Source organism: Saccostrea cucullata, unplaced genomic scaffold, assembly GCF_032062105.1.
Source record: "Saccostrea cucullata isolate Sc308-1 unplaced genomic scaffold, CSIRO_AGI_Scuc_v1 ctg3689, whole genome shotgun sequence".
In the NCBI taxonomy this organism is placed as follows: domain Eukaryota; kingdom Metazoa; phylum Mollusca; class Bivalvia; order Ostreida; family Ostreidae; genus Saccostrea; species Saccostrea cuccullata.
The window spans coordinates 53,488-70,062 of record NW_026929927.1 but is presented as its reverse complement, the minus strand read 5'-3'; the positions used below and the strand labels follow the sequence as shown (position 1 = coordinate 70,062).

General features: G+C 36.3%; 1 protein-coding gene across 4 annotated transcripts in view; it reads right to left on the bottom strand.

The window, feature by feature from the left end:
• The window catches only part of LOC134282476 (E3 ubiquitin-protein ligase PDZRN3-B-like), a 107,504-nt gene that overhangs the window by 38,269 nt on the left and 52,660 nt on the right, over window positions 1–16,575 (bottom strand). The window contains exon 1 of one of the 4 annotated variants that reach the window (XM_062764886.1): window positions 3,317–3,440. The exons of the other annotated variants lie outside the window; for them this stretch is intronic. Within the exon in view, the coding sequence (XP_062620870.1) occupies window positions 3,317–3,415 (99 nt within the window). The 5' untranslated portion in view covers window positions 3,416–3,440. Of the gene's footprint in view, window positions 1–3,316; window positions 3,441–16,575 lie in introns of those variants that run through there. 4 annotated transcript variants of the gene reach the window in all.

Sequence of the window (16,575 nt, the reverse complement as noted above, 5' to 3'; positions counted from 1 at the left end):
TTGGACCCCCTCTGCTTTGAAGATGAGAGATGTGGAATGCTGGGATTTTACTTCCTGCGGCTATTGCGGGGGAGATAAACATCTAAACGTCATTTTCCAAAAATTTTAAAAGTACGTTAACAAATGGAAAATCCATTAAAAAGAAGTAATTATGAGCCATAAAAGGCGATTTACAAGGAGAAATTATTTCTGTTATGTTTTCTAGTTCCTTAAGATGACATTTGCAATAAATGGCAGATCTATGACTGGGCAATGTAAGGATTACACGCGCCAGCACAGTAACGTTCTGTAGTATACATTAGCCTATAAAACAAAGCTCTGATGTAAAAGATGACCTAACAGAAATATAAAACTAATTTATAAAGATCTTCATTTCTTTACATGTAATATTCATGTAATCATGTAGACAAATGCCTTATCACTATTCAAGAGATATGTACAGAGTTGCTCACTGACAGCAAGGGGCATACAGCAGATACCCTTCACTAATATCAGGGAGGACTGGTAACTGTAGATTGTTTATTTTACCTGTGAACTCAATAACTCAGGCGATAGAGTACTGATGGGACGTATTTTTGTCAATAAAGCCCTAATAATGACACTTCTCCTGTCCCACTTGTCACTTCTCTCTATCAGACATATAACTATTGACCCAGAATTTCTTTTACGACTTTCCAGCTGGAAGGAAAACAAAAGCACACTATGACAAGCTTCTTTTGAAGGAAATTTACAGGAATGGCACCAAGAATTCAGGATATTGTCTGCAAAAACGTAAACAGCTTGTCACATTACATCCCAAGGGATACGAAAAGGACCTCCAAAAAAAAAACATTCAGAAAACCTCTTGAGGCAGAAATGGTATATTGTGTACGATATAAAAAGAGAAGATAAAGAGGCACTCTGACCTCCTGCTAGCTCTGGAGAAGTCAACAAGTCGCGTCCTTAAAGCAGTAATTATTATCTAATTTACATGATAAGCAAACACTTCATACCGTCCATCAAGTGAAATATCAGCTAATACAAGCAATGTAATTATTTCAAAGTCAACTCTTCAATTATCTTATCAGATCTGAATTATCGTTTTAAATACTTCATAATCGTAATCATGTTACACAAAAGCCCATCAAGTGAAATATCAGCTAATACAAGACTGCTTAATGAGTGTAGGAATTGATAGACAGGCCGCAATTCAAAGTCAACTCTTCATATCAGAAAAAGAATGAAATGTGACGTCTGAATTATCGTTTTAAATACTGATCTCTATATTCGTAATCATGTTACACAAAAGCCAATATTAAGTAATGGAGTACCTTTAACTGCACACTGATCTAAATAAGTTTGTCTATAACGGCAGACATCAGTGTAATCCCCCTGACTCCAGGCAGCCTATCCATGATTACCTTTCATCTATATATTAATGATTATTTATATTCATCCAGAAAAAAATCTCCTCTGATAATGTACAAATAATTAAGTGTTGGAATATTTTCTCTAAGCTGCTTGGAATTTTTTGAGGCCTTATTTTTGTAGGCCGTCCGTTTCTGGCAAATATTTATGTTTTCTGAAGGAATGCCACCTGTTTGGTTAACTGGTCAGTAACAGGGGATCTCCGGATATCTGTATCTACAGAATCTATGAGATATCCACGAGATATCTATAGATATTGTTAATCTTCCGGCCCTTTGGCTGTCAGGAGCTGTTAGTATGTAGGGAGGAATAAACACTAATTAAGTTCATAAAAAAGGAAACGGAAAAAAAAGAAACTAACACCTGTTTTCTGACTTTCTTAATCTGGTTCGTTGGCATTTGTAAAAAATGTGAACCAATTTACCTGACCACAAGACAAATGGAATCTTGGGTGATTCATCAATTAATTCTGGAATTCTTATAACACTTCTAAATGCCCTTGTGTGTCACATATTATCCTCTTCTTGCAAACAGTGCAGGTTTAAGTCTTAATTTGCAGATAAATGACTTCTTAATTATTTCCTTTTATCATTTTCATGATCATTAAGTATTTTTATTGCATTTTCTCCATAATTTATTTGAATTCATTAACAGAACCTTATCGTTATAAAGCTCTCACAAATCGTCCATAAACATATGATAATAGATTTAACCTCAAATATTTCACTACAGTTATAAAAAAAATACTCTGCCAAATAAGGAATAAGGAACTAAAACTTTCACAACACCTCCCTCAAGCAACAAATTCAAAGCATCAGCAGTGGCATCCACTTGGATACAGAGACAGGCTGCATATAGATATAGAGACACTCTGACAGCTTCTAAATGAGAACAGACTGACCCTCCCTCTCTCTATCCTTCACTTTCCATCTTCCTCCTCTCTCTCTCTTCTCTTTTCCCTTCTCTCTCTCCCCTTCTCTCTTTCTTCCTCTCCCCCTCTCTTTCTCTTTCTCTCTCTTGCCATTTTCTGATTAAGACATGCAGATACCAATCACTGAGAAATGATCTATCAACAGGTGCCTTATTTCCAGAATCACTTCTTACTGTTGCATAATGAGTGCAGCAAGGTGTTAGGAAATTCTCTGGCAGATTTAACACTAACATCCATAGCTATCCAGACAGACAGATCGAATTCTACAAATTCAGGAAATACCCCATGATAAATGCTTCCCCATGTGTCTTAACTAGACTAGAACATCTAGGTTATAGTGTCATTCCGATCTATCAATTAAGATTGGCAAGATTACAGAGTCATGAAACAGCAGCTTACACAAAACTTAATTCAGGCCTTTCTATTGGTATTAGCAACAAATGAACAAATTGAATTTAGACCTTTAAAAAGAAAATGAAACTTTCTCAAATTTTGTTACTGTCAACACGGTATTTTATTTTCACGAGAGTGAGACATTGAAAAGGATTCTCTCTTTGTCATACGGTGCACCCAAGATGACCAAAGCCATACTTTAACATACAAATTACCTTTCTTCTTAATGTTGCCACCTCTCTATGAATCACCTTCAAAATTCTTAGATATAATTCCTTGAGATGGATTCTTGAATCAATACATATTCCTGAGAATTAGAAATAATGATGAATAATGCCATTTCATTAAATAAGGTGCGTAAGTTCCCGTTCCCCCGAGCTGTTTTTTTGTTGGTCCCCCGTTTTGTCCCATACCTTGGTCAGAATGTTCCCCTGCCATAAGTTCCCGGTCCCCTGGGCTGTTTTTTGGTCCCCGTGTTTTGCGCCCCTTACCTTGGTCAGAATGATCCCCTGACAGAAGTTCCCGGTGCCCCGGCCTGTTTTTTTTTGGGGGGGGGGATGGGGGGTCCACCGTTTTGTTCCTTACCTTGGTCAGGATGATCCCCTGCCAGAAGTCCTTGATGAGGAGAGCATGCTTCTTCTCCCCCAAACCCAGACAACACAGTATCCCTGCCAGGTCCTTCATACTGTAGGCATTACACACTCAAGCAAAATATCCTTAACAAACAGTCCAGCAATCTTAATGCACAAAAACAGTCCAGAAAATCTCCACAAAAAGCCTAGTGAAGATCCTCTGCAAAAATTCTGTCTACAAAACAGTCCAGTAAATATCCACAAAAATAGTCACTTTGTTGTCATCACAATATACTCCTCCATAGAAGTACCCAAAAGACCCAGACAACAATGTTGTTCCAAAATCAACAGATTCTCTGGAAATGTCTGTCCAGTCTTTATCAGAGACAACTTAACTCAGTGACTGGGATTATAAGATAATCTTATTAGATAATCCTCTACTTCAATGTTTATCTGTCTCATCACTTAATTCAATTAAACTGACAATTCTCCTCCAGAGTAAAGCCTTGTGACTCGGAGTACTAATCTCATCAATGAATGTGCATTATCATGCATCCACCTTAGTTTTATATTCCCAGGGAACCTGTTAATTAGTCCCGTTAATCAATCTTTTAATTACAGCATCTGAACAATTAGTGCAGCCTTCTTCCTTCTGTTATCATGGCTTTTCGACTGTCATAACACGAGACTTCCAAAGAGTTAAATGTCCCGTCAAACTGAGCCGACTATAAACATTGTGACAATTGGTCGTGTTTTTGTGACGTTGCGTTTGCTTGATTTTGGAGGTGTGACTTGCCAGGCACTTTTAAGTATTTGTGAACTCTCGTGCCAAATTTCCTGGTCAGTCTACCAAATCTTAACCTCCACATCAAAACAAAAAATTAATTTCTCCATTACACAATTTTTCAGTTCACAAGACATTGTTCAAAAAGGAAGAGTGACAGCTTCAACATGAAATTCATTTTAAAACATTAAAGAGTTCTTAAAAGTACGGGGTTCTACTTTGATGCCAAAATAAAGAACTTTGTTTTCCTTGCATGCACCGACTGACTGGCCGTAAAATGGCAACAGCTTAAACTAACAATAAAAAATTTACTTCATTCAGAACTCAAGGAGAACAATAAATATATACAAAAGTGTACTAACTTGTACTATTATAACTGAATCAGTAAGGTCAACACTTAATTAGGATTACACTCAATCCCATATTAAACATCTATGTAAAGACACTTTTGAATACAGAAGTTACTAATGCAAAGTAAGGCACAATTATTATGAACCCTGTGTACACACAGACTTTTCAAATGTCATTTAAACATAATTTTCACAATATTTCTAGGGTGTGTGACCATTAATTGGTTTTCAGACTTTAGCTGCCTTTTTCCAAAACTTTCAGAAATAGGATGGGGATAGTCCAGCGCTGTACAATCGTGCCTTGGTGTATCTACTAGACATGGAGAACCAAGGACAATCTAACACTGATTTTGAGCACTCAGTGATTTGTTTACAATTCTATTTTTTTATGTTTGAACACCTAAATTATACAGCTCATTTTTACAAATTTACTGCCGTCTTAAAATACAACACAATAAAAAAAGAGGTTCGGAAATAGACGCGTCAATCAATTCATTCATTATAATGATGTGTAAAATAGGTGTTTCGTCACAATGAGAAAGACGACATTCGGAAATTGATTGATCAATTTATTCATTCAATATTGATATATTTAATTAGATGTTCCACACATTTAATGACAATTACGCTCATTCATTCAATTGACAGTGGTATGTTTGTTTGGATTTATTTACAAGATTTCACACCCTGAATGTCGCGTCAGTTTTTACGATTTTTTACGATGGATGGTGACAAGGATTTAAGACGCCTTGTTACAAACTCCCGGCTGACTGAGATTTTGATGACAACCTCAGCTTTTCTTTGATCCTCCCTGATCTTCCATGTTTTTTTTAACAAAACAACAAAATTATTTTTCATCTTATGTTGTCTCCATGCGATCACTGACATTAGCCCCATCTACAGGTCAACTCTAACATCATCACTTGACCTTACTGGCTGGTTCAGTTGTCAACTCTAACATCATCACTTGACCTTACTGGCTGGTTCAGTTGTCAACTCTAACATCATCACTTGACCTTACTGGCTGGTTCAGTTGTCAACTCTAACATCATCGCTTGACCTTACTGGCTGGTTCAGTTGTCAACTCTAACATCATCATTTGACCTTACTGGCTGGTTCAGTTGTCAACTCTAACATCATCACTTGACCTTACTGGCTGGTTCAGTTGCCAACTCTAACATCATCACTTGACCTTACTGGCTGGTTCAGTTGTCAACTCTAACATCATCACTTGACCTTACTGGCTGGTTCAGTTGTCTCTAGATTTGTGTTCATCTGTTATCAATGAATCATTAAAACAAGGTCCCAGGAGAATAATATGTCATACATATGTCTCTCCAAGTCTTTAACTTGGCCAACAGGACATTCCATATTTAGAAAGTAAACAACTCCTTACAGATTATCTTCACTTTCTTTGTTGTCAGCGAGTTACATAAGATAAATATGATGGTGGACACAGGAAGTTGACCTGGTGTAAGCATACATCAAGATGGATCAAGACATCGTGTGGAGATTGAAAACTTATCAACAGGGTACCCAGTCCAAATCTACCCTGACCTTAATCCTTCATCACAAAACATTAAGTATCCAATATAAATCTACTTCTATATACTCATCACTAATGAAAATTGTTAAATTTACAACCCATATTTCTTCATAAAAGTCAATATTTAGTGAAATGTACCATCTTTTAAAAGGGTAAAAGAGTGCTTAAAATTAAACCTCTGTTTTCTGATAAACACAATATTTGGTCTATCAAGTAGGTTCATATAGTGTGTGTAAATTGACAAAGAAAAAACACACGTCTTTAAATCCATTGATGTAGAAGAGAAAATATTAATTTTGCCCAATTTTTAATTTCAATCAGTCCCATATCTAAGTGAAGTTCCCATTTACCTGTCGGTATACAATTTGAATGACATTATTTAACAGAAGCGTTATGTTTTTGAGTGACAAACCAAGTCCCTGTACAGATTACAATCCTGTGTATGCATTATCCACAACATTCTATAACCAGCCCTGGGTATTTATGCATTATCTTTTACATCAGGGCTACATATTTCTATAAGTTTACCAATTAAACACAAAAGGCACCTGACGATTCGTTCTAATTAACTCCAATAGACTGATCCAGCTGTCATCTTGGAATCCGAAAAAAAATTCCTCAGTGTGTTAGTATGTCAGCATTACGCCATTTGATGACCCACTTTAGTTCATGGGGTTTTTGTTTGTTACATAAAGAACCAAAAACCAAAATCGACCATGTAAATTTGAAAATTGTTCTCATCTTCACCTACTTCTGCACCAGAAGCTATTTGTTTCCGGGGAGGGGTGGGAGGGAATTTTCTCTTCACATATACTTTTATACCGGGGATTTAAGTTTAGAGAGATGGGTTGGGGGAATTTTACCTCTATCTATTTCTGTGAGAACAGCAGCATGTTTAAGGGGAGGGGATAAAATTCCTCACTTGTCAATATGTAATGCTTTGGAGAGAATAATTAGATTTTCTATTTCAATGTCATATCTAGCTACCGTTAACATGTGGGTGTCATCCAGGTTCGTGTATCTATAGTTCAGGGGGTCTCATGGGTTCTAACCATGCTCCGGTCCTGACAGCATTTAATTCTCCCTTATTACTTTTATAAATATATACATGATGCTTTCACTACTACACTACTGTATAATTCTTACTCAATGAACAATGTGAACTGTATATCTGTGGTTAAATCTCCCTCCACAACAAATCTCTTGTCATTGTCAAAAAAGTCTTTATAATATTCCCCACATTCTCTTGTCATTGTAGAAGTTCTCCAAGTCTCAATAATCCCTCAAAAATATATCACTTATATGTAACTATCTCTTCACTTTATAATCACATTAATTAAATTCATACCCAAACATTACAACCTTAGCATGTCAGTAACCTTCGCTATAGATCATTTCAAATCTTAAATTTCACACAAATAATTTACGCGATATTTTATCGCACATCAAATGCATACCCCCAAGTGCTAGATGTCGAAGATTTTGTCAGAAGGAACAATTGCATACAGTGCAGGTCTGTCACTAACGACAAAAGGTGTGACTGATAAGCATCATGGGATACCTGACCCCATTTCATCTTCATGTGGAGGGACGCAAAACTACACTTGTGTGACGTATATGTATAACATAGGAAAAGATGACAAGCAGGCATTCACAAAACCTGCATGCAAACAGAGGCAAAGTGAGCAGGCCCCATTGATAGAATTTACACCCACAACAAAGGGAGAAACAGACCTCGGATTTAAGAAGATTAGAAAACGGAAACCTTATTTTCATATTTGCCGAATCATGTTGACTTTGAGGTATAGGGGACCGTAGAATGATAGACAGGCCGAGACCCGGGGAGGTTAGGAGATGTGACAAGACATGCTACCCCTTCACATTCTGTCCTGACCCACCCCGATTTAATTTGCCAGGCAGAAGAAAAGAGAAAGGTAAATTGCTGGCCTTTGTCAAAACATCCCTCTAATGAAAAGGGGGACCCACCAAGTACGTAGCTTTATTGATTGATCTGTGATTTAATCTTATCTCGGAATATAATCATTATATATACATGTATTCATCTCATTTGCAATTTAGTCCAGTCAGGATTTATAAATATAGCCGGCCCATTCACGGGCTTATTTGTCCATTTAAAAAACTGAACAATATCCATTCTACATACAATTAGCAACCGCACATAACACTTTAATTCAGACAAATATTTACTCTTAGTCCAGGTTTAAATATTATCCAACCCTTTACATTTATTGCTAATTTCAGCCTTAATTGCATTAATGTCTGAACACAGATCAATGATTTTACTTTGTTGTAAGATTTGAGTGGCCTCTCATTTTCTGCAGACCTGCAAAAGACTGCAGCCTCATACAACTGAAGTTAAGTGTACACAAATATCAGGATTAAGATTTAGGGATTTATAATGGTACATCTGACCTAGATATTCACCTGCTATGTCGCATTGTAGCTTTGATCTATTAACTTCAAACAAATATTACTGCAAATCATCATGATATTGAATTTATATCATTGCAATACATATAATTATAGAAAAGATTTCATCTTCATGTAAAAAAGATTCTGATCTTAAAAACGTGAAATGATACTAAAATGTGTTGATGGGGCAAGGGTAGTTCAGAATTGGGATGGAAGAGAAAGAGAGCTAGGTACATGAAGGAGAGTGGAAAAAATTACAGAGGGGATACATAGGATACATGGGTAGGTTACATAGGTGGTATTAGGATGAAATCATTAAGGAAGGGGGTATAAGATGCACATACATTGACCATTCAGTTTTTGTAAGCTCAAGCTTATAAATCATTACATTGTACTTATTTTAGGGGAACCCCCTGTTATTTTTACCTGTGAATGGTCAATGAAATCATCTGATAAGTCCCACTCATATTGTCTGTTAATTTAAGTCCAACTCATATTGTCTGTTAATTAGATCTGAATTTCATATTTAGTGACCCATTTCTTTGTCCCTGCATGTAATGACTAGAAACAACCAGGAGAGTGGAATTTCATTAACACGACAAGGAAGGCACCTGACTCGATCTCCTGATAGATTTCAGACATTTCAGAGCAGTGGTGGCAGTGATTAGCAATTTTGATTGTGAGGACGTATTTTTGACAGGAGTGGGACATCGAGCCCGCTCCCTGCTGATATCTTTACTACAGCGCTCGTAAATCTTTAAATACGATCAAAGACGGTTGTAAAATAAATTATGCAGAAAGTTTTTATTTTATAAAACATCTCCTTTGGCCTATTTACCGTAAATCTCGACAAAGACGGGCCAGTTATCATACAGTGCTGGCAAACAAAATGAACCGATCTGAACCTTAATCTAAACAACAAGGGGACATAGAAAACAACAAGTCTGAATCTCATTCATCTAAAATTTCAATCTGCATGCTTAGGCAAATAATAATTTATCTATGGGCCTCAGTTTACCTTACACATTTAATGATAATATGCTGAGAGACAAACTGGGGACATTCTTTTGCTGTACACCTGTTTGCTGACCCGATATTATACCTGTAGACAGGTGAGATGACCCGATATCATACCTGTAGACAGGTGTGAGGTGCATCCTGCACACCTGTGATTATATAAGCTGCTGAGATCTCCAGTGTCTTTCTTTAGTACACACCTATTAGGACATAATCAATGTTAAACTGTTTGGCCGTCTCCCCAATAACTCCAATGGGAGCTCAGCCCCACAAATATCTGGTGGATCCATTTTAAGAAAAGTCAACATAAGGTCATATTTGAATTACTTATCTTTTCCCGCATACTTAGGCTTTAAGTTCAAAGGCTGATATATAGCTGCTACAATCATCAACTCAACATTAAAACATATTTTTATGACAGGAAATTATTTTCTTAAGAACTTCTTAATCTGCCCTTTTTGATCTCATTATCTTTTTAGAGTCCGTTTAAGTTTATTTCCTTTTAAGGGCACATCTTTTTTGTTAGATCTTAGTGTTAAATATTAAGCTAGCTATAAATGTTTACATCCAATGATCTACTGGATGCTCGACTTGTCTGACATTTGGTGTACATTTAAAGAAGCAAAAAAGAAAACCTATATTACAGGTAATCTATGATATGATTAAACATGAAGCTTTTAAAAAAAAATGTCCTCATGGTGACCATATGAGGAGGAGCAGAGCTGACATATCCCCCTCCTATTAATTACCCCCTCCCCTTCCACACTGTATATAAATTACCCTCCAATTAGTGGAGCCCAGCTTCATCAGCAATACACACATTGGACTGTCTGGTCACAATGAGGAATACAAAGCCGTGTAGATAAGATCTTATCTCTGATCCTCAACAACGGCTGTTACATATGGTTGTAGTGTTACATATGGCTGTAGTGTTACATATGGCTGCAGTGTAACTCCCAGCTACTTCTTAAACAGTTTTCTCCTCTCTCTCCTCTCTCTTTCTCTCTCCTTCTCACTTTCCTCTTTCCTTCTCTCATCTCTCTCTCCATCCTCTCTCACTCTCCTTCTCTTTCCTCTATCTCCTTCTCTCTTTCCTTCTCTCTCTCTCCCCTTCTCTCTCTCCATCCTCTCTCACCCCCTTTTTCCTTCTCTCTCTCTCAACTTTTCTTAAGTTCCTATATGATTCACATGGATAATTCTCACTGTCTCTCTGGCCCTCTATCAAAGTGTGTACCCTTCTTGATTTCAATATCACAGACATATAAAGCTGTCCTTTTTAACTGGCGGGACAATTTTCCGGTCATTACATATGAATTGGATACCAAACACATTTTATGCCAGAGCACCCTTGTGATGGACAACTGAAAACACAATCCCCGGTCTGCTATCATTATAATCCAATGTCTCTGGCGGCCATTTAATCTACATCTAATGTACGTTTACAATGGACCTGAAGCAAGGTAATGTCCAGGAACATTTTTTTGACACCCTGAACCACATTAACATAATATTGGGTTTTCTAGCCACTGAAATATTTACCACCATCTTGTGAATGGATGAGGGATATTTAACACATTTCTTCTCTGCCTACTTTACAACCTACACTGTCATATAAACCTATGGTGAGGGCATGGTTCTCTAATTCGATGTTATACCGTGGTATTCAAGTTATTTGGCTCCATCAGGTCATGTATACATTTATATCTATCTTACTGAAACTATACTGTAGTCTAACTTGATAAAACCCAGCTCAACACGAAAATGCATCCTTAATCTTCTGATTTGGCAGTTTGACCTTATGACTGGGTGGGATCGAGACAATAAAGATACACATATAGAAGACAGCTAGCACCTGCAGACACCTGCAATAAGTAGGGGTCTGACTACTGAGTCAATTAGAGCCTGACTGGTGGCCTCTCCTTGTCTGGTTGTCTGCCCTGATAAGGTGATACAGTGTTATAGAATTGGGGGACGTCCAGGTGACTCTGTTATGTCCAGTGTCCCTGACCAAGTTCTGCTGAATCAAGGGGGATAGTTATGTCTACTGAGTGATGGGCTGTCAATCTCCTTATACAGTAGATCAAACAGGTCAACGGATCAAACAGGTGATGGTCAACAGAAATAAACACTCAATGGTCCCCTATAGGTTTATCACGCCATCCATTTCATGATGATAGATCTACATGTCCATCTTATCATTAGGTAAAATCTATCATAAACCATCAGCATATTGAATCTTGCATTAATATTTCTGGTATAATTTGAAAAAAAAGAGAAATAAAATATCAGTGTTCAGACTGACTTTAAGTACCAGGTATCCCAGATATTATAATTAGCAGGAGGGACAGAATTTTATCATGGAATCCTAACAATTTAGGAAGAGGACATAAGGTCAGACTGAATCTATAAATATATCACTTTCAAGGTCACACCTATACAAGAAAAAGGAACCCAGTACAAGCCATGAAACAAGTTAATCAATGGACTCAAATCCTTGATCATCAATCAGTCTCGCTCCTAATTAATACTTCTGTCCAGATTCCATGTAAATTGAGGAAACTAGTGGCCATGATGGATGGCTAGGGGAGCTAACCCTGATTTCTCCTGTCAATACCTGTCCCATAAGATGAGAGGCACCTGATCTAACCATCCATCAATGTTTCAGAATATACAGGGTGGCCATGCTTCATTTACACCACCACACTCATTACAGGTAGTCATAGATTTCTACTCCGGGAATTCTCAGGATCAAATGTTGGTGTGATTCTGAAGGTATATCATTATTACAAACATCACATGGAAATACCAATTTGAGCAGAGGAAATACAGGCATAAAACAGCAATATTGGGAGGCAATTAAAGGTATTTCAGTATGAAAGCATCTGTCAAGCAATTTTGCAGTTGCATAAGAAATTCTATGGTTAATAAACCTGTGTTGGGAGATAATACAGACTGACGTTACAGATCCGCTGTGTATTCACTGAATTATCACAAACAGACTAGCATGTACACAACCATTTCAGCAATCAACTGATAAACCAAATGAGTTCATTACTTTAATATCTTAACCAAACAACCACAAAATTACCGATAACCCATATACAGCACTCCCCTAGATAAGACCCAGGGGACGACTTAAACCGGGGTAACAGAGGTCAACAGAGGTCAGCCAGTGAAGGTCAACAGGCTGTGAATTGTAACAGGTCTGATGATTGGAGGACTGACCCCTCAGTGAACCCCTATCTGGGGGGAGTTACAGATATACATGTAAGTAATTATAACACTTTACAGGAGAGTCCAGGGACCAAGGTCAGGAGAATTTGTTAGGCCTGCTCAGTTCTGTCCAGTTATTGACTTCAGTTTTAACACTCTGTGAAATGTTTACAGTCCCACATCAGTCAGACTATGGACTTTTACTATGCGTATCAAAATTACAGTTGTAATCAGTATTTTGCATCTTTTAATATAAAAAAATATATGACTCCCTTTTTTTTTAAGTTTATAATAAAGCTGATCTCCAGAGGGCATTGTAATTCAGTTTAAATACAAACAGAAACAAATACACAGGTATCAATAGTCCATGAAGGTATCTAACTTATTATGTTCCCCAAACGAAGTTGGGGAACATATTGTTTTTACTCTGTTTCTTATTAAGGTCTTCCGTCTCCAACGGAAGACCTTCTTGTTATTCTTCGGTTTCTTTTTCCCTATTATTATTATTATTATTATTATTATTATTATTATTATTCTTACCAATTTTGTGCACGCGATTTCTCGTAAACTACTGGGCAGATTCTCATGAAACTTTCACATCTGATAGGTACTGATCTGAACCTTATTGGAAATTTTTTTCGCTGACGTCGTCACTTCCGGTCGTGAGATATGGCCAATTTTCTAATTTTAAAATGCAATTTTGTCTTGATTACTTAGCGAAAACTGCTTAAGATATGAAGTGAAGATTAATTGGAGATGATAGTTCATGATTTATAGCGTTGCAGAATCGCCTTTTCGTGCGTCGTCAGTACTTCCGGTTCATACCGGAAGCGAATTTAAAAAACGCAATTTTTCAACTTTTCTTTTTTAATATTTTTGTTTTAGATTTGAATAGAGATCCTTTTGCAGAAGCGAAATATGTAATTTGTTTGAAAATCGAATAAGCCAATCTCGAGATATTTGCATTTGAAAACGCGAAGCGGCGATCTCAATGGCTAAATGGTTAGCGCGTTGGATTGTCACGCGGGCGACCCGGGTTCGATCCCCCGTGTGACCAAAATTTTTTATCATTTTTCTGCTCGATTTCTCGATATTTTTTCATTTCAGACTATTTGGAAGAATATATTATAAACTTTTAAGCATATCTTGCATAATAAGGGGTCACAAGGGGCCATAATGTCACATCTTTGACGCTTTATAACTCGAAAAGTGGGAATATTTTGATAAGCAATATTGAACAAAAGATGGTCAGAATGATGTTCTAAACAATATGCATTCTTTAAATTTTTATAAAACGGCCCCATAAAGGACTGGTAGGAGTGGCCCTTAAATATTTCTATTTAGCATAGCTCCACAACGAATAGAAATCTCTGAATAAGTGTTAAACAAAAAAGCTTCAAAATCACAAGACCTTTCATTTGATATCAATAAAAAGGGGCTGACCCCTCAAATTAGGGGATCAGAGGGGCCAAGAGTTTTTTATCTATAAGTTCTTATTATAAATATTTTGTTATACATTACTTAAGCAAAAGTATATCTCATAGCGATTTGCAACAATACGTGATTTTATTAGATAATATATTACGTAATAAGGGGTCACAAGGGGCCAGAATGTCAAACCTCTAACGCTTTATATCTTGAAAAGGGAGAATATTTTGATAAGCAATATTGAACAAAAGATGGTCAGAATGATATTCTAAACAATATGCATACTTTGAATTTTTGTAAAACGGTCCCATTAAGGACCTGTAGGAGTGGCCCCTGAATATTTCTATTTAGCATATCTCCACAACGAGTAGAAATCTTTGAATAAATATTATACAAAAATCTTCAAAATCACAAGACCTTTCATTTGATATCAAAAAAGGGACTGACCCCTCAAATTAGGGGCTCAGAGGGTCTAAAGTCTTTAATCTATAACTCTCTAATGATCAATATTTTTTATAAGTATCCGTCATGAGAAGCATAGATATTTATCATAACGATTTGCAACAATATCTCATAAAATTTTGATCATATGTTACGTAATAGGTGGTTGCAAGGTACCATAATGATATATTTTTTTATGCAATACGTTTAGATCAGAGGGAGTATTTTCATGTGCCATATTGAACAAAAGATGCTCAGAATATCATGATAAAAAAGAAACTTTAAAATTAATGAAAGAAAACTTAATGTCATTCTTTTTAACGAATATCTCAGTCAAAATCACATCTCATCTTATCGAGAAATTCAACGGAAGACCTACTCGTTGCTCGCAACGAGATCTCATCTAGTTATTATTATTTTTCTTCTTCCTGGGCACTTTTTTGTCCGCGAATGATCTCGTAAACTACACATCCAACTAAAGTGAAATGTTTTTTGGGTCAGTAGACATGTTATGTAGATTTGCGGAACGAAGGTCATTTTGCGCGCACGTGCTTGCAAGAGCGCGCACGTGCAACACGTGAATGACCACTATAATGTATATTGCCGTAACTTTTCTATTTTTTGATGAAATGTTTTGAAACTCATAATGTAAGGATGTATTTGTAGTATAAACAAGATGACGTGGTCAAAATAGCAAGATCTCACGCGCATGCACGTGCGCTTCGCTCTGATTGGCTGAAACTAAAGTCTCAATATCTTTCTTGTTTCTTGTCATAATCTTTTGAAATTTTGAGCATAGTCCTACATTATAAAGATCTACAGCATAATATATAAAAATTTCCATGAAAGCATGCGCATGCGCGCGTGCTGTAATCCAATTGGCTGAAACTTTAAATGGCTATATCTTCTTTGTTTTTTGACGAAATGCATTAAAATTTGAAACATAGTCATGCATTGGGATATCCTAAAATATGATATAGGAAAAATCATGAAATCACGCGCATGCACGTGTGCTGCAATCTGATTGGCTGAAACTTTATATGGCTATATCTCCTTTGTTTTTGGACGAAATGTTTGGAATTTTAAAATATAGTCATTCATTTAGATACCCTTCAATACGATATAGATAAAAATTTATTTAATCACACGCATGTATGTGTGCTGCAATCTGATTGGCTGAAAATTCAAATGACTATAACTCCTTTGTTTTTCAACGAAACAGGATGGGATTTAGAACATAGATATATTTAAAAATATTTTAAAATATTTATCTAAAAGAAAGTGTAGTCATTGTGCACGTGCTTGCACGTGTGTGCACGCAAAATGAGTAAAATTAAAAATACATTTGAATGAGTGTACTTTTTAATGCTTATGGATTAAATGTTTTGATATTAAGTATATTTAAATTTTAGATAGTGTAGACAAGATAATATGGTCGTTACGCAAATGAACACGCGTGCAATGCCTATTTTTAAATATATTTTGTATTTTTCTGGAAGACTCATTAAGTCTAAAGTATCATAAAGTAATTCTTATTTAATAGAGATTACAGGGAATATGGCACCAAAAGGGAGGTGGGGAGCGTTTGGGGAACATCTGTAACGGTCCCCGTTACAATTAGCACTAGTTTAAACTTGTCATGTGAAATATCTTTTATTTGCGAGTCTTCAAATTTTCTAAATTTACATTTAATTTCACTTTATAAACAGTAATTTGTCTGCTTTCAGATCCACAGTGCATTTCTATCTAAAAATGCTCCACTCCTTACGTCAAATACATCAACACAATTAAGACCTCTAGCTGGTCGAGAAGAAATAGAGACCAAACTGGATAAATAAGAGGATCAAATGCAATCAGTGGGAATGATGAGGGAACTCAAATTTAAATATCAGAATTATGTACTTTTAATCTTGAAAACATTCACTTTTAGGCTTTCTTTTAAAAAAAGAGACTTGTTTTTGGGAAAAACAACGGAAAATTATGAATGAATCCACGCCCCTCGTCTAGGAATCGGCTTATACAAACATCCCATTTACACTGCCTTACGACAGACGGGTTTT